This window comes from Rhinopithecus roxellana, chromosome 18 (genome assembly GCF_007565055.1).
Source record: "Rhinopithecus roxellana isolate Shanxi Qingling chromosome 18, ASM756505v1, whole genome shotgun sequence".
Lineage (NCBI taxonomy): Eukaryota > Metazoa > Chordata > Mammalia > Primates > Cercopithecidae > Rhinopithecus > Rhinopithecus roxellana.
In genome coordinates, this window is record NC_044566.1 from 1,668,362 (window position 1) to 1,692,115 (window position 23,754).

The 23,754-nt window shown below is 36.7% G+C and overlaps 1 protein-coding gene across 2 annotated transcripts in view; it reads left to right on the forward strand.

Moving 5' to 3' along the window:
- MYO16 (myosin XVI) overlaps nucleotides 1–23,754 on the forward strand; it is a 609,548-nt gene that overhangs the window by 129,377 nt on the left and 456,417 nt on the right. For both annotated transcript variants that reach the window (XM_010384748.2, XM_010384747.2), the window contains exon 4: nucleotides 9,753–9,896. In XM_010384748.2, the coding sequence (XP_010383050.1) occupies nucleotides 9,753–9,896 (144 nt within the window). The remainder of the gene's footprint in view (nucleotides 1–9,752; nucleotides 9,897–23,754) is intronic.

The window sequence follows — 23,754 nt, forward strand, 5'->3', positions numbered from 1 at the left end:
AGCCTGGGCGACAGAGCGAGACTCAATCTCAAAAGAAAAAAAAAAAATATTGAGCCATAATGTATCTGAAACTATATCCAAAACATATTATACATGTCCAAAGCAGGTTACAGAATAGTGCGTATAGCACAATAGTGCGTATAGCACAATTTCAATAGCCAATGGAGGATCTTGAAGACCAGATAAGCAATTTTTAACAGTGACTCAGGTTGGGTAAAGGGGACAAGGTCTTTTAATTTTTTTCTGTTTCCTTTTACAAATGACTTGAACATTTTAAATAAGAAACATGCATGTTTCTATAATAAAACTAACATAAAACTAGTTAAGACTGTTGTTATTCAAATTTTAAATTTTGAATGATTTAGTAATTTTGCTACTTAAACAAGAAAATGTGCTGCTCAAAACCGAGCTGCTTTTTGTGCTTCACCATCAGTTTCTCTAAAGGCTTGGATGCTATAGGAAGCAGAGATAATTAGCAACTTACTACATAAAGGTGGTTCAACAGCCTAATTTTCAAACTCTAGCAGAAAATAATGTATTTTGCAGAGGCAGAATATCAGGATTCCAGAGAAAATGCCTAGAGAAATATTTTATTTTTAAAAAATACATAGTGTTAAAGAACAAAAATAGTTGGTGTGTGGAAGTTGCCCACCAGCGACCCTGCCCACCCACCTGGACACTGGTCATTGAACTCCAAGCCCCTTTTCTGCTTTCCTAGAAGAAAAAGGGCAAGAACTGCAAGGGCAGACTCTAGCAAGAACATCGTTCACAGCAGAAGACAATGTCCTGTCTGCACAGGGGGGTTTTCCACACGGGGCCCCCACTCCACATCCTCCAAGGACCTCACAGGGGCTGTTCCTGCATGTTCCTTGGGGGATGTGGAACGGGAGCCCCATGGAGGATGCAGCAGCAGGAAGCAGGAGGCAGGTGAGGGGCAGGGAAGAGAGCGGGCACAGCCAGGTGAGTTGGGTGATTCTGACGTCTGAGGGTGAGTGCTGCAGGGTGCTGCCTGGCCCTGGCAAACAGGCGATGGAAGGGCCACTGACTGTGAACAAGAGACTCTTCACATAACCCCAGGGGTGCAATTCAAGATTCAAAATTCTGGCTGGATGTGGCTTTTTCAAATTCAGTGTCGTTCGGGTCCTTGAGAACCATCACATTCATAATTGGAAAGTCCCTAGTTCAGAATTTTAGAGCGTTAGTGAAATCTCCAGCTGCATCTTGGATGAGAATAATAACCTTGACCTGCCTGCGGGCATATTTTTATCATGACTCCCTGCATGCTTGACTTAGAGGGCAAAAGGGCAACAGAAGAGCACGTTGTGATGATGCTTTAAATGCTACCAGAAACCCAGTGGATGAGTTTTCCATTTTTTAGGAATACACCACACAGGCCTGATTTGCTCCACATCAAACGATCTAAGAAAGGCCCCAGTGAAGTTAGTAGCTAGATTTTGTGTTTTGTTTTGTTTTTATATATTTGTAATAAGGATCCCAAATTATTAAGAATCAGAACTCTTTCCTGACAGGGTGAAGGCAGATAACAACACATTTTTCACAGACTTCTTATAGAATTGTGACTCCCCTAAGGAAACTTGCAGAAATCCACCTTCAAAGATACTGGTAACAAAATCTTTCCTAGAGAAACTAGAGGTTTGTAGCGAGAAAGGATTTCCTTACTTATCAGCCTGAAACTCACCTACTTAGAAAGTCCTTCCTTAAGCAATCTTAATAATTTATATTACTCTCTAGATGTACCAAACTGCTAATAATTCCACAAATGGCTGTTTCCATTCCTCCTCAATATCGCTCAGGCTGTTTCTTACTTTGGGGAGCTCTACTGAGACAGGCCAGCAGCTCACCACTGTCCCCTCTCAGCTTTCTGCCTGCGTCATCCCCCAATTGTAGGTTGTTCTTCCAGAGGTGAGTTCTTGTTTATAATATCAGCCCTCTGGGTTAGCACAGTGCTGGGTGCATAGTAGTTCCTCAATGAAAATATGGGTTTAACTAACAGATATATGAATGTCTTACCCCAGGCTGCATCCACTTGTTAAATGCCTCCTGATCCTTCAAGACTAGCTCCTGTGTTCCCATATCCAATTATCCAATTCCTATCAGGCTGTCAGGTACCTTCTGCTGTGACTGCATAGAATGCTATGCATACCCTTTATCATAAACCTCACACTATCAAACAGCATTATTTCTTAAGAGTAGTTACTACATAATTCACCTTTATATATACCTTGCCAAGAGCAGCTGGAATATCGTGTTGCCTAATAAAATCTAGAGAATTTAAAATGCAGCAAACCAGTGCTGCTGATGAAGGAGATGGGTTTATACTCACTTAAAAGGAAAACAGGTTTTTAGGATTTTAAAATTTCTGGATGTGGTTCAGTGTTTAGAGTCTGGTTCCATTGGCTGGAAGCTGTGGCTCTCTACAGTGCAAATAGAAATAATAAATATAATTCAACTCACCACATTCTGAGTAGTTTATCTATGGCAAGATAACCTGGAATATAATATTTGCCAGAGAGAAGATCATGAAAAGCAAAAATAAGTATGTTCAAGATGACACTACAGTGAATATGATCCTTCAGTGTGATACAGTGGCAGAGAAGTGGACGTGAGTTTGCACAGATGCAAGCACAGGCTATAAGGGCCGGTCTGCGGTATTGCTGTTGAATAAAAACGAGTGTATGGAAGTTCCAGAATGATGTTAGATTTTGAGAAATTGCAAAAAAAAAACATTAATTTTGCTACTGATATAAATTTATCTCTTTTGTCCCCCACTTTTCTTCTCTGTCACTGTTTCTGACTTTATAGAAATGTTCTTTGAACTACTGAGAACCCATAAACATAGGACAAACACATGGACTATATCTCATTCAAATTGTGCACCTCACATCGCTGCTTCTTCCCCCATAGCTGCTAAAAGTTCAGAGTTTTTTTTTTTTTTTTTTTTTTTTTAATTTACTTGTAGAACTGTACCTGGCACATGACATTCACAAAGACAACCCTGGATCAAACTGGATGCTTTCCTAATAATTCTTTCTCTAGTCTCCTCTACCATGACTGCTCCGTAACCACTACAGAGAAGGGAAGGGGAAGCTCTCATTGTAAAACATGTAGACTTGTGAAAACTCATATTAAAATAGATCCAACCCTCATTTTAAAAATTGGTGAAAGATAACTCTTATGTATGAACCACAGAATTTGATTTGAACCTTCAGACTTGATGTGTGATTTGTAAATATTTGTAATAATTTTCTGGTTTACTGAGTGATAGATTTCAGGGTCATTCATGATATGTTCATTAGCCAATCAGAAGGGCCAGAATCCAGAAACCACCCCTTACACCAGGACAGAAAACACACACACACACACATTTTAAGTGCAAAGTTCCCTTTGCTTGTCATTTGATTCCCATGATTTTCAGTACTTTCAGATGAATCGGCAATGTGAATTGTGTTGAGTTTGTATATTAAGACATATTACCTTTGTTTAGAAAGTTACAAATGAGTGAAAGAGTGTAGTACAAGAGAAGTTGTGAACTGCTGATGCAGTGTTGAAAGGATTTGTTGACATGTTCTAACCGCACAGTCAAAGGCTTGGACAGCCTTTGAGGAAGGACTCGCTCTCCCATCACCTTGCTCTCTCAGTTTGTCTTAGGAGGCAGAGTGAGATATTTTAGTCGTAGATTGGGATGCCAGAATGTAATCTTTCAGAGTGAAGCCAGTCTTGCTAAATGACAAACCAGAAGGGTGGATAAAGATTGGTGGAGTCCAGGAGGGATGACATTTTGGGGTTCTTATGTGGAATAAGTGGTATCGTTAATGCTTCCTCTGTTGATGGTGTTCTAAGTGGAGAGAAGACTGTCATGATGGTCCCCAAGTTTTTCATGACAGAGAAGAGTAACCAGGTTGGGAGAAGAGGTAGTACATAAGGATGGGGTAAATCTTAGAAAGAAGCACATCAACGTAAGCACCAGTGATTCCAGAAGAATCAACGACAAGCTCAGAAGATATCCAAACTTTTTTAGTGCTCTGTGGAAGAATAAGTTTCCCTACACTGGACAAAGCTGCAGGAGAGATGGTGTTTTCAGGGAGACTGACTTCCTTTTAGGTTCTCTGGACATTTTCAGAAGTGGAAATTGACCTGGGTTCCCATCATTCCATGGAGGGGAGTAATCTGTGGCCATGCAGGAATCTAGGAGCTTGGTTGATTAAAGGGCTTGGTAATTCAGGGCAGGCCTCACAGGTAGGTTACCCATATAGTCACACAGGGCCTTCTTTTTAGAAAGGTACCATGCTTGTTATGCTTGGTTTCACCCTCTGTTATCACTATTTTGAAATTGTCAATAATTTTAAAAATAGAAGCCGCGGATTTCCATTTTGCACTGGGTCCCACCTTAGCTAGCTCTTCTTGGCATTTTGAGTGGTAAGTGAAGGTGACAGCAGGAGCTTGAGGACCTGGCTCCAGGCTGCAGGTGGAGGACCTGGTGGTGTCGGAGTTGTCCTGGGTATAATAGAATGTGGGTTCAATCACTTTCTTGGTGCCATAAAGTGTCACCAGAAAGTGACTGATGTAAGGAAGAGCAACCTGAGTTGGGAGGAAGATTTCCTGACTTGAAGAAAATTCTTTCTAGGGAAATAGATTTACTACATAACAATATTATAAGAACGTTGTAACAGGAATGTTCCACCATCATACTCTTTTCAGACAAGAGTGACTAGAAGGTATTTATTGCTGTCAAATTATTATTCATAATCCTCTGAAATGTGATTCCCAAAATTATATCACTTGAGAGGGGCTGATACCACTTTCAACACTGGATCTAATTAACTCTGTTTGATGAAACACAGTGAAAATGCAAGCTGCAGGTATCTGAATATAAATGTAGATTCCTGAGGTGCAGGTCAAGGATATCTTGACAGGTGCAGAAGGAGGAGGTCACATCTTTATTGATTATACGCTGAGCTATCACAAAGCTAAAGAGCGTAGAAAAGGAATTACTTGCATATGAATTTCCTAAAATGAACTGGATTGGGGCCTCACATTCTAACATCAATTTATTGAACTTTCATACTGTGCCACTCACCTTCTGTGTCCTTGCACCCAAACCTGAAGCTTCAGGGAATGGGGCCTCAGTTCATACGGTCAGGACACTGAGTCTAGTGACATTTTTATTGCTACACATCACCAAGAACATCAGATACAGAAAGACCTTTGTTCAAAACCAAAATTATAAGAATTCACATTTGTCATTGCACCCATTGCTTACTTGAATCCTAATGATGATGTCTGCTAATACATTCCTCCACACTCTTCAGGGACCTCACACCGTGTTTGTTTGCTGTGGTGGTTGTACACTCTTGACACAACCTGATAATAGGGGATGGTATGAGTATTCAGTTAGTGTATCATGATTGTGAACCATAATTTGAACACCCATTTGTTTGGTGAAGTGAAAGATTAAATATTTTGCCTAATCTTTGAAGCTGTTTTTTTGTTTCTTTTTACATACTGAATTTTGAGAGTTCTTTGTATATTCATGATAAATGTCTTTTAACAGATGGGTGTTTTGTGGATATTTTTTCTTAGACTATGGCTTGTCTTTTTATACACTGAGAAGTATCTCCTGAGGAACAGAGGATTTTTATTTTAATTAAATTCAGTTTGCTAATAATTCCCTCATAGGCTGCATTTTTAGTCATCACTAAGATTTTCTGTTATGTTCTTTTTAGAACTTTTGTAACTTTTGGTTTTACATTTTTTGCAATTTTACATTATGAGTAATATTTGAATACAGGGCAAAATGTAGGTCAAAAGGATTTTTATACATGTGTGTACTCAATTGTTTCAGTATAGTTGACTGAAAGAACATTCTTTCTTCACTGAATTGCCCTTGCCGCTTTCTTGAAAATTAGTTGTCTATACATGAATTGATCTATTTCTAAATTCTCTGTTGCGTTCATTGATTAATTTGATTTTATGCCAACACCACACTGCTTTGATTGCTATAACTTCATAATGAGGCTTGAAATTAGGTAACTTTAGTTCTTGAATTTTGGGTTGCACCACCCTAAAGTTTTTTGGGGCAATTTTAGGTCCTTTGCATTAGTTTATGAATTTTAGATTCAGCTTTTCAATATCTACAAAAATACCCATCTGGAATTATGACACATTTGGATTGAATCTCCAGATCAATCTGGGAAGGACTGGTTTCCTAACAATATTGCATCTGCTGACCTAAGAACACACTATAAATTTCCATTTATTTAGGTTTTAAAAAAATTTATCTCACTAATGTTTTGTTGATTTTGGTGTGCAGGTCTTACTGATGTTTTTTCAGATTTATCCCTAAGTATTTCAATATCCTTAATGCTATTTTAATTTAAAAATTATTTTTCAAAGGCTTACCACTAGCGTATAGGAATATCTTTGTTTTGTTGTATAGTGATCTTCTGTCTTTCAGCTTTGCTAACTTAATTATTGGTTCTAATAACTTTGCATATTCCATTATATTTTCTACATAGACAATCATGTCATATGTGAATAATGGCAGTTTTAATTATTTCTTTTCAATATAGACGAATATATTTGCTTATTCCTTCCTTTTTGCCATGGCTGGAACTGCCAGTGGAATGTTGAAGGGAAGTGGTAAAAGTGAACACGCTTGTTGTCATCTTGGTTTCAGTGCAAAGTGTGGAATGTTTCTTGGAGACAATTATTAGCTCTTGCTTTGTTATCCAGTCTAATACTCCCTGCCTTTTGTATCATTTAGAATATGTACATTTATTTATATGGTTACTTACATGTTTAGGTTGAAATCTACCACCTTCCTTTTTTTTTGGTATGTGTCCCATTTGTTTCTCTCTCCTCTTTTTCTGCCTTCTTTAGGTTTGAGTATTTTTCATGAATCAGTTTTATCTCTTTTGTGGTATTATGCACTGTGCATATTATTTTGGTATTGCTTTAGTATTTCTAGGATACATCTTTGAGTTAACCCTCTCTCGTTTCAAGTGGCATCCTATCCATTCACATGTAGCATAAAAACATTCCTTACAATATTATGTTTTCATTTCTCCCCTTCCAGCCTTTGTTTTATTGCTGTAATATATTTTAATCTGTGTATATTATAAACCTCATACTCTGTCATGATTTTTAAACAATTATATTTTAAATAGACTAAATGAAAAAATATACATAACTCATACAGTCACAATTCTCAGTGCTCTTTGTTCTGATATAATCTTTTAAAAAGATATCCCACAGATCACTGATGCTCTGCCATTTTAAAAAAATCATTTTTCTTTCCTTGTCATATTTTGTTTAATTTATGTTACTGCTTTGAAATTCACTAATCTTTTCTTCTGAAATATCTAGTCTGCTGTTGATCCCATCTCAGCCATTAAAGGTCTCATCTCTGAAAGTTAAATTTGAGTCTTTTTAATATCTTTCATGTAGGTACTTAACATCTTCAATAGATCCCCTCACTTTTCGAACATAGGGAATATAGTTATAAATATGATTTTAACACCCAATTTGCTCATTCCAACAGGTGTATCACTTCTTGGTTTGTTTCCATGATCAATTTTTCTGTTCATTGTGGATCCTATTTTCCTGCTGTTTTTGTATACTTGGCAATTTTTTGGTTGGATTCTAGACACAGTAAATTTTGCCTTGTTGGGTATTCAGTATTTTTGTAAATAATCTTGAACTCTTTGGGGGCTACTCAATTATTTGGAAACAATTTCATCTCTTCAGGTCCTGAATTTGAAATTTTTTAGTTGGGAACAGAGCAGCACTTAGTTTAGGACTCATATTTCCCTCCACTGAAGCAAAGCACAGCTAGTACTCTACCCAGTGCCCTGTCAGTTATGCAGTTTTCAGTATGGTTGGCAGGAATAGGCACCATTTCTTATAATTTATGAGCCCTGAGTTATCTTTCTTTTCAGGCAGTTCTTTGCCTGACCTTGGGCAGTTTCCTAGAGTGCATGTGCTGATCATTATTCAGCTGAGCACTTGAGGGAGGCATTCTTTAGAACTTTAAAGTTTTTCTCTGTGCAGCTTTGTCCTCTCTGCTACTCTGCTCTGTGAAATGTAACCACCCTGGTCTCTCAAGACATTACAAGAGCCAGCCTTGGTCAGGCTGGGTTTTTTTCCCTGTGCTGTAGCTTGGGAACTCTCTCAAGGTAGGAGGCTGGAACGGTAGTAGGGCTTATCTTATTTGCTGCCCATCATTCAGAGGTCATATATTTTCTTTTCTTTTTTTGGTTGATTCAAGCAGGAAGGTACATCTGGTCCCTGTTACAGGGAAGCAAAAACTCTACAATGATTTGTTTTTAATGGTACTATCCAGTGAATTGGTGGGTAAATTTGTGTGACAGTGCTTCCAGTGGGATATTGATTGGCATTCCTTTGGGGAGGGAAATCTGTTCTATGCATATACATCACAGAAAAAGCGTGTATCTCATAACCCAGAAATTTTGCTGACCTATTTAATAATAAGTTTTTAAAAACTAATTGTACTGATACGCATTTGGCATTAATGTAACTTGTAGATATAAATATGAAAAATACTCATAAGGCCGGGTGTGGTGGCTCTCACCTGTAATCCCAGCACTTTGGGAGGCCAAGGCAGAGGGATCACAAGGTCAAGAGATTGAGACCATCCTGGCCAACATGGTGAAACCCCATCTCTACTAAAAATACAAAAATTAACTGGGCGTGGTAGCATGCTCCTGTAGTCCCAGCTACTCAGGAGGCTGAGGCAGGAGAATTACTTGAACCTGCGAGGTGGAGGTTGCAGTGAGCCAAGATCACGCCACTGCACTCCAGCCTGGTGACAAAGCAAGACTCTTGTCTCAAAAAAAAAAAAAACAAAAACAAAGAAGAAAAATAAAAATACTCATAAAAGAACTGGATGATTTGAAGAGGTCAATGCAAATAAATATGTGGGACTTTTCAAAAATTAGAAATTCAAGATGGTAAAGGCAGAGCATCGAAGTACAGGACTCATTTAAGCACAGGTGCATAGATTGTACACCCGTGATGCCAGCCCTGACTTATACATACAATATTTACCTGGGTTTGAACTATAGATAGTAAATTAAGCTGCTTGATGGTTTGATTTAATAAATTATTGAACATATATAAAATGCAATATTATAAAATCATTAAAATTCATTTTAGGAGACTCTTTAATTTCAACTGTTAACTTTTACACTATGACATGCTATGAAATGTGACTAGGGTGAAGGTTACAAATGGGAATGTTGAGGAATTAAGTAAGAGGGATTCTAAAGAGCCATGTCTATCTTGGATGCAATTAAATAGTTACACTTTATTCTTTTGGCAGTGACAAACTATGCATGTTTTAGAGTAGGAGGGTACTGTGATCAACTGTATTTTTAGAAAGATAATTATTGTAAATGGTTCAAGTTCTACAAAAAAAAAAAAACTATTTACAAATGAAATAAAAACCAGTAAGTAAGTACTTTTTTTGACCTTCCTACTATCTACCCTGATTTTCTTCTTTCTGTCTGCTGTTCCTTGACCCAGTTCCCCAGAAGTCTTGCATATGTTCTTTTCCTTATTGGTTAGCTGGGGAAATACATCTTTTCCCAGATTAGCTTCACCTCTCAACTCCCAAAATTGGCATTGAGTTTTTTTTTTAATCTGTGGACATTTGGAATAAGCCATATCACAGTTTGTAATAATTTGATATTTCCTTGTATTCTTTCTTTTAGTGTGCTCGGTATGATAATGCCTTCATTGCAGAAATTCTGATTGACAGAGGACTCAACGTCAACCACCAGGATGAAGATTTCTGGACGCCCATGCACATTGCCTGTGCATGCGATAACCCTGATATTGTCCTGCTTCTTGTATTAGTAAGTAAAGCGATTCAGTTTACCATTTGAAGATCTGATGGCATGTAAAAGGCTATATATTTAACTAATGGTATTTTACAATATGTAATATTTTGGTTGAGAAAAAAATCTGCATATGTTATCATGTATCCCCCTAGAACACAAGATAATTATAGACTAAGGTTGTGGGTCATATAGTTTATAAAACAAATTGTGCAGATACTATGCCAAATGCAACTTCTCTTGCCTTTCCTTGGGGATTATATGCCTTGATACAAGTCGATTTCAACTAAAATGGTTTGATTATTTTGTTTTTCAATTCATTCTCATTTTTAAATTTTTAGCCAAAGAGGCATAACATTATAAGGAGTTATGGTTTATATTGAATCTTTTTTTTTCTTGGTTACATCTAGCAAAGAAGTGTCTACAATGTTTGTTTACATGAAAACGAGAACTTTAAATATAAAAAACATTGGAGTTTGTTGTTTTGGTTGTTATTTTCAGTTAATCTTACATCCAGACATTGATCCTCACACATGCTTTATTTTGGAATAGTAATCTCTAGAAAGTATTTCAAGAAAATATTTACCATTTTTAGAAAATACACTGGAATAGATGAGTAAGAATGATTTGCTTTTATTTATTTAAAAAATTAACTTCTTAATGGCTTACTATTATGCATCTGGAATTCACATTTTTTTATGTAAGCTCAAGATTTTACACAAAAGCAAACTGATGCTCAAATATATTAAACAACTTGCCCTAAGCCAAAAGCAAAGGATAGTTAAGAACTCAAGTTCATTGTCAGAAGTCCATTTTTTGTCACTGAGCCATGCTACCAATATTAGTTTCCTGTGCCTGCCATACCATTAAGACATAGTTGATGGCTGAACACAAGCACAGTTGTAGAGGTTAGAAGCCTGAAGTCAAGGTGTGGACAGGGCCATGCTCCTGCTGTAGGCCCTAGTGATGAAACTTTTCTTGGTGCTTCCTAGTTTTGGTGACTCCTACAGTCCCTGATGTTGCTTAGATTATAGCAGCATCACTCCAGTCTCTGCCTCCATCAGCACATGACTTTCTTCTGTGTCACTGTATCCAAATCTCTCAAGTTTTCCTTTCAGAAGACACCAGTCATAGGATTTAGGGCCCACCCTCAGGCAGATGGCCTCATTTAACTTGATTACATCTCCAAAGACCTTATTCCCCAATACGTTCACATCTACAGTACTAGGGAGCATAGCTTTTGGTGGAAAACATTTTAAATATACCATACTGTCCCTCTTCCCCCCTTTTTAAAATTATGAATGAAAACATTTTGGGATTAAAGGCTGTGAGTAGGGACTGTCTTAATCTTGTATGAGGTTTAATTTTGTCTCATTTTCTCTGATTTGTCCTTCAAGAATATGTATACTTCCTTCTTTTCAGTTGAAACGTATGTCACTAAAAATGTATGTCTTTCAAATTCTGGAAGATGGAGGTATATTAATAAGGAAAGACAAAGGAAATAAAGATTATTTAGCTTGAAATATAAACTTTTAGAGGGCTAGTACTCTACATAAAAAGGCATGAAAAGCTGCCTGACTCATTTATAAAACAAGATTTGGGTTTTGTAGATACGGAGCCTAAGAGGCACTAAACTGTCAGTTCACCATAAAGGCCGCAGGGTTTCCCCAGAATTGTGAAAAGCTATAAAATATAGTACAGAAAGGAACCAAGTCACCTTTCAAGTAATACTGTAACATGATCACGTTTAGAAACCTTTAGAATGCTGACAACTCATAGAGTACTCAGTTGGGTTATTTAAGGAGGAACTAAGTTCATAGTACTTGTTTGATACATTCTTTGATGGTTCAACTAGCTGCTTTAATTATAAGAGAATGAGACAGAAAACTGTGATTCATGGCTTTTGCAGTTTTTCTATGTTCTCATTTGTTTTTTTCTAAATACTAGTTTTAAGAATCAGTAATTTTTTTCAAAGCCCATCCTTATTTCTTTTCTCTAATTATTATTAATTACATTAAGCCATGCCAAAAAACCTCTTTTTTCTGAATGCAAAATGGCCATACTTATTCTTACAAATGAATATTCATGTGGTTGTGCTTAAAATTTTAAAATCCTTCTTCCATTTCCTCCTTGCAAATGTCTGGACACAGGCTTCAGTTTCTTGAGTTGAGGCAGGTTTGTGAGATCTCAGTTTCACTGCCAGCCAGGATTCCCTTCCTCCATTCTGAATGTAGCAGTTTCTTATTTCTAATGGGAAAGAGCAAGAAGATCTGCCTTCTTTCTGTAATCTCTCCTGAGTCTAGATCTTGGTATCTCACATGATACTCACAATGAAATATTGCATGAACAGTCATTCAATGACTTCTAACCGATCATCATCTTCATTCACTTAACTAATAAATATGAGTGATCACCAATTATGTATGAACATAAGGCCTGCCCTAAGGGAAATTACAACTTGTTTATTCATTCCTTCACTTACTAAATATTTATTGAATGACTGTTATGTTTTAGATGCCGCACGGTGAATGAGAAGATATTTTATACTCTACAGTAATGGTGAAAACAAACAATGCAATTAATCAAATGAACCCCTGGGAAATTTGATTAATGGAGTAAGCAAATCTGAGTAGCTGTATTCATACCATGTTACAGCCAGCCTAAGTGTCCATCCGCAGAAGCAATTTACTCTAAATAAATGTTGATAAAATATGTTGTCACGAAAATTCTAATTACTGTAAAAATATATTCCTGCCAATAACCTCAAAAGAGAAATGTATTTTACTTGCCAGATGAAATGCTATTGTCCAGTGTTGAAGGCTGCGTGCTCCATCTTCTTTCCATTTTCCAGAGCTAGATGATGGGCCAGAGAGACTGCGCAGCGTTGATTCATGTATTAAATCTGTGGTAGCCGTCTGTGTGTACTCAAGGGAGTCAGCAGTGAGCACAAGCAGAAAAAACCCTGCCTTTTAGAGCTTACATTCTATTAAGGAAAAGCAGATGAAACACATAATTTATGACTAAAATTTATAGTATATCAACTAGTAAGAGGTTTTGGAAAGGTCAGGAAGAAAGGAACAGAGTATTAAGGATGGCTTCATGAAAAAGGTGACGTATGAGCCGGGAGCTACGTTGATAAGTGGGTGCAAGTGTGCCAGCCACAGAAGATGGTACATAGAAAGCTATGTGGCAGGGTCTGTGTGTTGGAGGGACAGCAAGGAGACCAGCACAGCTGCAATGAAGTGACAGGGGGTCAGGGGATAGATGAACTCAGAAGGGCAGGGTGAGGTCAAGCCTTTGCAAGGACTTGAGAGTCTATTTTTACCCTAGGTGATTAGGGAAGCCTTGGGGAGAAGGAGGTGAGGAAAGAAGTGATGTGATGGCTTAAGTTTAAGAGGATCACATTTGCTGCTCTGTTGAAATTCTAACTGAGAAGAACAGGGAACATTTAGGTATCTGTTGTCCAGACTACAAGTGGTGGAGGTGGCAAGAAGTGGTTGACATCTGGATATACAGGATTTTGAAGGCAGAGTTGTCCCTATTTTGTGTGATTGGATTTAGTGTGGAGAGAAAGAATAGGAGTCACAGATGACTTCCACTTTTTTGGCCTGAAACCTGGAAAGTTGACATTGTAATTTTTGTTTGCTGAGATAGAGAAGGTTAGAACAGAGTGAATGGCAGAAGATTGGGTTTAAAAATGAATGAAAGATATATTCAAGCCACATTGTTCAAGTTATCCAGGAAGTCATTTGTAAAAATAATTTTATTGATGTGTGAGATGATTTATTGTGAGTTGCTAAGGAGAGACATGTGAGTGTGTGTGGAGAGGGGGCACCGTCTACTTAACAGCACTAGAACAGTGCTACTTGAATTGAGCCACAAATGTGTTTTGTTTTGGAGGAGGCTTAGCTACTGTGAATGAAAACTCTAGCAGATACTAACAATTAACTTTTATGTAGCCCTCCCTATGCAGCAGGCATTTTTCACATGCTTTACAATTAGTAACTTCCTTGATTATCACAGAATTCTATTACGAAGGTGTCAGCGTTTTCTGCTTTATGTAGCTGAGGCTACTGATTCAGAAACGAGGCAAATCTACATGCTGAAGGCCAGATAGTATTAGTCATAGAGGCAAGATTTGATCCCATAAAGGCCAGCGTCAGAACTTGGACCCTTGACCAACTCTGTTCTGGTGCTATATTGCTTGTAATTCATTCAGAGCTAAGAGTCCCTAAGTGGGCTAATAATATGATTTTCACTGTAATATCATCATACATTTATTCTTAAAACGCAGCTTTTTAACTTGATTATTTAAAATTAGGGAAGAATATTAAGAAATATTACAGAGTAGAAGGCCAGGCATGGTGACTCACGCTTGTAATCCTAGCACTTTGGGAGGCCGAGGTGGGCAGATCACGAGGTCAGGAGATCGAGACCATCTACCATCCTGGCAACATGGTGAAATTCCATCTCTACTAAAAATACAAAAAATTAGCTGGGCATGGTGGCAGGCACTTGTAGTCCCAGCTACTCGGGAGGCTGAGGCAGGAGAATGGCATGAACCTGGGAGGCAGACCTTGCAGTGAGCCAAGACAGCACCACTGTACTCTAGCCTGGGCTACAGAGCGAGACTCCATCTCACAAAACAAACAAACAAACAAACAAACAAACACAAATCACAGAGTAGATTCTCCTTATTTAAGGTAGTTATAGAGTCATTATGAACACAGAGTTAGCAACTACTGAGCTTCGCTCCTAGAGGAAATAAAACGTTAGGTTCCTTCAAATCCCTGGTCACAATATTCTCATAAACAGAGCAGCATATCACCAAATTTTTTGTGTCTGTTTGCAGGCACCTTATTTAATATATAATATTGCTTCTTTAACATTGAACTAATTAAGTGAGTGCTGTAACTCACTCCAAATGAAGACTAACATGTGTAGTTTCTTCATGAAAGCAGATCAAAGCCTTCTCAGTTAGGAACACTGGATAGCCCCTCAGCAGTACACTTGCGGGCCACCTTTAAAAGCTCAAAAATGTGGGAAAAAATGGCACTACAAAGACCACAGAAAGGATACTTGTTCATTCTATGAGAGCTGAAACAACAGGCAGTTTTTTAACTTCAAAAAAGGTGTATTATTTGATCTCAGCTGTGAATGTGAACCTTGGCTGACTAAAATTTTTCATCATTCTGCTCAGGTTTATGAATTATCACAAAAGTGCCATGAGAAATTATTTTGAGGTTACAAATAAATATTACCAAGTAAGTATATCTGCAAATATGGAATGCATGAAGAATGAGAATCAACTGTACTTATTATTAAACAAAACTATTGACACTTTTCTGAGTTTTAAGTATGAAATAGAAGTCATTGAAGCCCAATATACTTTAGGAATGGGAGTGAGCTAAAAAGTGATGGGTTTCTACATTTTCACAATTTGAGCAAAAGAGGGCCTCATAATTTACATCATACTGTTGAATAGGGTTTTGCAGATTCCTAGCTATATTATCTCATTGCGTATGAAGAGTGCTTCTGTGCCATAAGCAATACACTTATAATCCTTACTGTTTCCTTATCTGTTTGTTTTTGAGACAAAATCTTACTTTGTTGCTAAGGTGGAATGCAGTGGCATGATCTTGGCTTACTGCAACCTCCGTCCCCTGGGTACAAGCAATTTTTGTGTCTCAGCTGCCTGAAGAGCTGGGACTACAGGCGCATGCCACCACGCCCAGCTAATTTTTTGTATTTTTAGTAGAGATGGGTTTTTACCATGTTGGCCAGGCTGGTCTTGAATTCCTGACCTCACGTGACCCAGCCAACTCAGCCTCCCAAAGTGCTGGGATTACAGATGTCTGCCACCACGCCCAGCCCTAATCCTTATTGTTGTATAAAATCTAATATCAGAGAGGTGGGTGGTGGTGTGAAATCCCAAATACAAATGTTCTGGCGCCCCCAAAACAATATTTTAATGCATGATAATTTTTATATGTACTTAGTTATATGATTATGTATTATAATTATATACAATTTGCCCACTAAGAATTTTTTCATTTGCATTTTTATTATTTGAGCATCTCAAACATATAATTTTTATTTTACAGTTTATATAATTTAATTTTTAAATTATTCTCTAACTTGCACCACATCCAAGCACCAATGTTCTATAACTCAAATGTGTTTTTCTAGTTTAAAAAAAAAATTGCAAGGTATTTTACTTATTCTCAGATTGAGAAGCCTTTTTGTTACTCAAGATTAAATTCACAAAGCTGAAAGTGATTTATTCTCTTAAAAATCTTGACTTCATGTTTATTTCAACATGTGCATATTTATATGTATTAATTTCTAAGATGTTGAAACAATGCAGCTATGCCCTGAGTTAAATGCTTGTAAAATCTCAGATCTGCTCAGTCACTTGCTCGCTGAGAGAGGAACAATGGACTTTTCTTTGCTATTTTGGATCATGTGGTTTTTATAGGGAATGGTCTCTGAATAGCATTGCTCAATTCTCACTTCTTTTCTGATACGATTTTAGATAAAAGGTTTCCATTTTGTCTTCAGCATGCCAGATCTAAATTTTCACATTTAATTTTATAAAGTGGCCACAGTTGCTAAGCTATTCTGTACAGTTAGCAATTCTAAAGCTGTGACAAATATGCACATTTTAATAGGTGCATTTCAAACCATAAGAAACAAAATACTTTTATGTTGGTATTAATTACTTTAAAGCAGTATTAATTTCTTTAAATTGCGTAAACCACCTTATGATGCTTGTATTTAGGAAAATGGTCACCAGTGTTACTGACTCATCTTCTCAGGCTTTTATCTTGTTCTTATTGAAAAATTTGGGGTGGAAGTCATTTGATACTTCGTGTGTCCTGGAATCATTCACTAAATTTTACTATAAAGAGTATCCATCATACATACTTTCAAGAAATTGACACTAAAGAACTAAAGGACAAAATATTATTTTAAGTAGTTTTGATTTTGCAAAGGGTGATAGGGAATATCAGATTGCTGATTCTTACTATTACATACGAGGAGGAGCTCTTTAAAGATTTTTTCACTACTTGAAATCAGAAGTTGTAGGAGGAAATATTAGCCAATGTATAGTCATTTGCTGAGTGAGGCTCGGCAGTGACGTTATCACTCTTTTACTTCAGTAACAATGGATTGATTACTGGAAATTGTAGGGAACATTTTCTTACTCCTCGGCCTTTTGTGTTTGAACATCTGATTGATTAGTAACGTCTTTGCCTGTAGGGTGGCGTGTGCCCTGTTCTGTAAGTAATGGACAAGGTGAAACTAGATCATTTTAATGGGTGCTGCAGGCAACTGCTGGAACCAAAGCATTCTGTCATAGCTGAAACAGTAAACATTTCACAGAAATGTGGCTTACTTTATATGAGGTGGCTTACATTGATAGATCAAAATCCAGTCATTCCAAAGTTTGACTAATTAGTTGTTTAGACAATTCCTAGGTTAAATACTACTACATAAAATTGTTTACAGTTTGGTTATAAATTGCCCTTTTCATCACTTCAATTTCTTACATATCAATGCACAAGCTGCCCTTGCTCTTGTCAGGTGATACCCCCTCGTAGAAAATAAGTATACATTTAAATGGTTCAAGGTAAGTCTAACTTTCCTATGTGAACTGTGGTAGAAAATCCTGGCCAAGCACCTGAATATCAACTTTTCATGTAAATGACCACACATACAATATTTAATCCCTTTCTCATCAATTGATCTTGCCTTTGACTGCACTGAGAAAATTGAAGTCTTCAGGCTTGAATGCCTTCAACTTCCTACTAACAAACGATTGATTTTTTTTCCTATTTATTTGTTGCCTTTTTTCCATCCTTAAAGAGGTGTTCATTCTCCTTTTAAGCTAAGTCTTTTCACATACTTGCTAAATTCTACTCATAGTCACCTCTCCAAGGATTTCTCCTTGTTCCTCCCTTGTTTTCAGTCATTCTATTAGCCTTTTCCTTTAAGTTCATATTTATGTCCCAGTATCTTTCATTAAGTTAAAAAAAGAAAAAAAAATCAAACTTGTTTCTTTAGTTGTGCTTTATTGTTCCTCTCACGTTTACACTGAAGCTTCTCTGAAGAAGAGTATGGTTCTGCTGACCTCAGTTAGCAGCTCCCAGACAGTTCTCAATCCAGACAATCTGACTTAAGCCCACTGGAACATTTCAAATGACCTTGGCCATGGACACTTTTGATACTTTTGTGGTGAAATCAGTGAATGCATTTTCATTTCATTGATTATCCTACTTCATGTATCTCACTTGATCTGAAGGCAAGTTGACCATAGAAGGAAACTGGGCAAACATCCCATTTTTTACCCACATTCATATATTTTGGCATGAATAGTAAAAATTTGAAAGAGGCTATTCAGCCTCCTATGCTGTTAGTGGCCTTTGAAGACAAAGAGCCTTTTGGTTTTTAGTTTTTGATTTTATAAATCTGCTGCTACTTAAACCTTACCATCACTAGAATCTATGGTGGAAAATTATTCTATCTATCATGAAAATGCTTACTTAATATTAACAGTGATTAGAACCATAATATTAGATTTTAGAAGATAAGCAATAAAGTGTCACTGGAAAAACTAAATCTGTAAGTTTTCTAATTTCAAATCAGCTTCTAATTGTTACTCCTGTCTTAACAACAAGAACAAATCTGAACTGATTGAAAATCGGTGACGTTTGTTGGACCTATCAGAGTACTAAGTTTGTAAGAAAAAGTCTGTCAGCTCTAAAATCTGAGGGGATGCAGATGGTCTGGAGTGGAAGCACAGGAGCCCTATACTGGTAGGCATATTTAAATGGGCATGTCTTGACTTGCCGGAGGCTGAGTGCAGACTAGTATGGAGTGAGGAAACCCTGGGGGCCACAGTCTTAGGGCGCGCCACATTTTCATGGGTTTTACCTCCAGGTAAAACGATAGAGTTTCTCACAAGGAACTCACCAGGTTCCCACAAGGAAGATCTGAGAGAGGTCCTTTTAATGGATAAAAATCCTTTTTTTTTTTTTTTTTTTTTTTTTTTTTTTTGAGACGGAGTCTCGCTCTGTCGCCCGGGCTGGAGTGCAGTGGCCAGATCTCAGCTCACTGCAAGCTCCGCCTCCCAGGTTCACGCCATTCTCCTGCCTCAGCCTCCCGAGCAGCTGGGACTACAGGTGCCCGCCACCTCGCCCGGCTAGTTTTTTTTTGTATTTTTAGTAGAGACGGGGTTTCACCGTGTTAGCCAGGATGGTCTCGATCTCCTGACCTCGTGATCCACCCGTCTCGGCCTCCCAAAGTGCTGGGATTACAGGCTTGAGCCACCGTGCCAGGCCGATAAAATCCTTTTATCCATAAAACAGATGTTTTGCAGAGAAGTACCTGGAAGCACAAAGTAGAGAGACAAAAACAAAGAAATATTGGAAGCCTCTGACTCCTAGAGTTACAGCAGACATTAAATACAGCCCAGCTACTAGCCAGATCAAAATAGACTCTCACTTCCTAGACCTAATGACCTCAGTTAGTAATACCTAATATCTGACTTTCAATGAAAAATTAAAAGACATGTCAAAATGCAAGGAAAACACAGTTTGAAGATATTAAAAAAGCATCAGAACCAGTCACAGATATAACACAGATATTAAAATTATCAGACAGGAGATTTAAAATAACTATTATTAATATACAGAGGATTCTAATGAGAAAAAGTAGACAACTTACAAAACAGATGAACAATGTAAGCAAAGAGATGGAAACTCGACTAAAGAAACCAAAGGAAACTCTATAAATCAAAAGCACTGCAACAAAAATGAAGAATGGCTTTGATGGGCTCCTTAGGAGACTGGACCTAGGCGAGGAACAGCGAGCCACCTCTGACAGCCAATGGGACTTTCTAAACTGAAATCAAAAAGAACACAGTGACAGGAAACAACAGACTGTGCAGTAATTTGAAAAGGTTTGACATGTGTAATGGGAGTACTAGAAGAGACAATAAGTATACACTTTGATAGAAGAAGTAAGATGCAGTATTTGATAGATTAGTAGGGTGACTGTAATTTATAATAATCTATCATGTATATATAGCTAGAAGAGAAAAAGTAGAATGTTTCTAACATAAAGAAAAGATAATATTTAAGATGATGGATATCCCAATATACTGAGACGATCCTTAAAAATTATATAAATTTATAAAATTATCACATATACTCCCCAAATGTGTACATCTATTTTGTATCAACTAAAAAAACAAAATTTAAAAACAAAAAGAGAAAGGCCAAAGACATATTTGGTTTAATAATGGCCAAAAGCTTTCTGAAATTCATGACAGATACCAAACCACACAGATCCAGGATGCTCAGAGAACAGCAAGCAAGATAAACATAAAAAACAAACAATGAAAAACCGAAAAAACAACTATACTTAAGTATAGCATATTTGAAATGCTGAATACCAAACAAAAAGAGAACATCTTGAAAAAAACTAGGCAGGAAAACATACCTTATTTATAGAAGAAAAAAGATAAGAATCACAATAATCTCCTCTCTAGAAATCATGAAAGCAAGAAGAGTGGAGTGAAATACTTAAAACGCTAAAAAGAAACACTGCCAACATAGAATTTTATTTCCAGTAAAATTATCCTTCACATGTGAAAAAGAATAAAGTTTTCTCAGACAAAAGTTGAGCCAATACATTGCCAGCAGACCTCTTGCCTTGCAAGAAATGTTAACATAAGTTATTAAAAACATAAACAGGAAAATTGTGTAGGTCAGAATCTTTTACTACATGAAGAATAGAGAACATTGAGAAAGAAATAGAGACAAAAATTAAGTCCACACAACTTTTGCTTTTCTTATTCTAAATTCATCTAAAAATGACTATTTAAAGTAATGATAACAATATATTGGGTTATTATAGCATAAGGGCAAGTAAAACTAATGACTGTAATGTCATAGGGGGTACGGAGGAGGGTGTGGGAATGCTGTTGTTATAAGATACCTGCACTACATGTGAATTTATATCGTGTCATTTGAAGGTAGACTTGGATTAGTTAAAAATATATATTGGAAACTTTAGAACAACTAGTAAAAATTTTTCAGAAGTATAAGTGTCATGCTAAGACAGGATATGAAATGGAATCATATAATATGCTCGATTAAATCAGTGGTGGCAGAAGAAGAAGAGAAAATAGAAACAAAGAGCCAATGTAATGCATGGAAAATAGTTACAAACACAGAGATTAACACAACTATGTCAATAATTGCTCTAAATTGAGTAGTCTAAACACACCAATTAAAAGACACAGATCACTGGTACTGATAAATATATATGACCCAACTCTAGGTTGTCTACTTGAAAACCACATTGAATGTAAAGATGCAGACAGGATAAATGGAAATGAAAAAAGATCTGTGATGCCAATATTAATCAAAAGACAGAGAAGCTATATTAAGTTTGGGAGAAATAGTCAAACCCACTATTATAATTGTAGACTTCACTGCCCTTTTTTCAGGAATTGATGGATCAAACAGGCAAAAGTGAATAAATGTCCACTTTCATGAACAGCAGCAGAAGTCAACTCTATTGAATTAACATTTACAGAATATTCCAGTCAACTGCAGCAAGACACACATTCTTCTCAATCTCACATGAATAATTCATGTCAAGATAGACTGTCTCCTGAGCAATAAAACATACCTTAAAATTTTTAAAGTAGAACAAATATGTAAAATATGTTCTCAGACCACAATGAAGTTAACTAGAAATCAGTAATAGAAAAGTTTCTGGAAATTTGTCAAATATTTGGAGATGAAACAACACACTTAAAAAGTACGTGTAGCCCAAAGAAGTCTCAGGATTATTTAAAATATATTTTCAGCTAAATAAAAACAGAAGTACAACGTATCAAAATGTGTGGGATGCAGCAAAATCAAAGCTTAGAGAGAAATGTATAGCATTAAATACATGTGTCAGAGAAGAAGACAGATGTAAAAGCAATAATCTAAGCTTTCCCCTTTGGAAACTAGAGAAAGAAGAGCAATTAAAGCCCAAATCAAACAGAAGAAATGACAATACTTGGAGCAGAAATAAATTAAAAATAGGAAAATATAAAGACATTAAATCAATGAAACCACAAGCTACGTGAAAAATGCTTATTATAAAACTACAATAATCAGCACAGGTTTTCCTGAAAGAATAGAAGGTTTTCATAGAGATCAATGAAACAAGGGAGAAGGCCCGCAAGTAGACCAATATAAATACAGTCCAGTGATCATTGACGAAGAACAGCAATGCAAAAGAGAAAAAGTAGATTTTTAAATAAGCAGTCCTGCAACAATTAGTCTCTATGCAAAAGAATGAACCTGGAAACACATCTTAAACCTTTCCCAAAATTAACTCAAAATGGGTAATGGACTTAAATGTAAAATATAAAACTTTAAAACTTCCAGAAAAATCACATGCAAAATCTAGATGACCTGTGATTTGGTGATGAGTTTTTATATATATGTTAATATCAAAATTGTAACCCATGAAGGAAAAATTGATAAGTTGGACTATGATATATAAAACAAGTATCTGATAATAATTGTTTTTGGTTTGGCAGGGTTTTTTTGACATATAAAATTGTATATATTTATAGTGTACAACATGACGTTTTGATATATGTATACATTATGGAATGGCTAAATCAAGCTAATTAACATATGCATTACCTCACATACTTATTATTTTTTGCAGCGAGAACACTTAAAATATTAGCATTTCTTAACTATACAATCTATTGTTATTAACAATGTATAGTCACTACGATATGTAATCAGTCTCTTGAATTTATTCCTCCTATCTGGCTAAAGGTTTTTGTCCTTTGACCAACATCTGAATTCCCCCAACTCTCAGCCTCTAATAACCACCACTTTATTCTCTGTTCCTATGAATTTATCTCAGAAAGAACTTATAGCTAAAATATACAAAGGACTCATAAGCTTCAACAATAAGAAAACAAACAACCCAGTTAAGAATGGGCAGAAGATCTTAACAGACGCCTCACCAAAGAAGACAGACGATGGCAAATAAGCGTACAAAAAGAGGCTCAGTAGCGTTTGTTATTAGACAGTTGTAAATTAAAACAAGACCCAGTATCACCATATACCCATTCCAGTGACTAAAAGGCAAACCAAAGCCAAACAAAACCTAGTAAGACATTCAGAGGCAACGATGTGGAGCAACAGGAGCTCTTGTTCACTGCTGGTGGAAACAAAATGGCACAGCCACTTCGGAGACACTTGGCAGCGCTTGACAAAGTTAAATATAGTCTTACAATACAATCCCGCAATCAAGTTCCCGGGTTTTTACACAAATGAGTGGAAAACTTATGTCCATTTAAAAGCCTATACTCAAATATTTATAGCAGCTTTATTCATAATTGCCAAAACTTGGAAGCAGCCAAGATGTCCTTCTGTAAACAAGTGGATACACAAACTGTGGATCATCCATGCAGTGGAACAGGAGTCAGCAATAAAACAGGACTGGCTAACAAGCCCTGAGCAGACATGGATAAATCTTAAATGCATATGCCATCCAAGTGAAAGAAGCCAGTTTTAAAAGGCTTCTGGAAAAGGCAAAAGCTATAGAGATAGTAAAAAAAAATGTCAGTGGTTGCCAGGGATTTGGAGATCAAAGAGGAAGGACGAATAGGTAAATGAAGCTTAGGGGATTTTTTAGGGCAGTAAAACTATTCTGTTTGATATTGTGATAGCAGATACACGACACCCTGCCTTTGTGAACAAAAAAGAAACTTACAGTACAAAATGTGAACCTTAATGTATGTAAACAAAAACAATCATTTAGGATGTCCTGGGATCCAAAGATG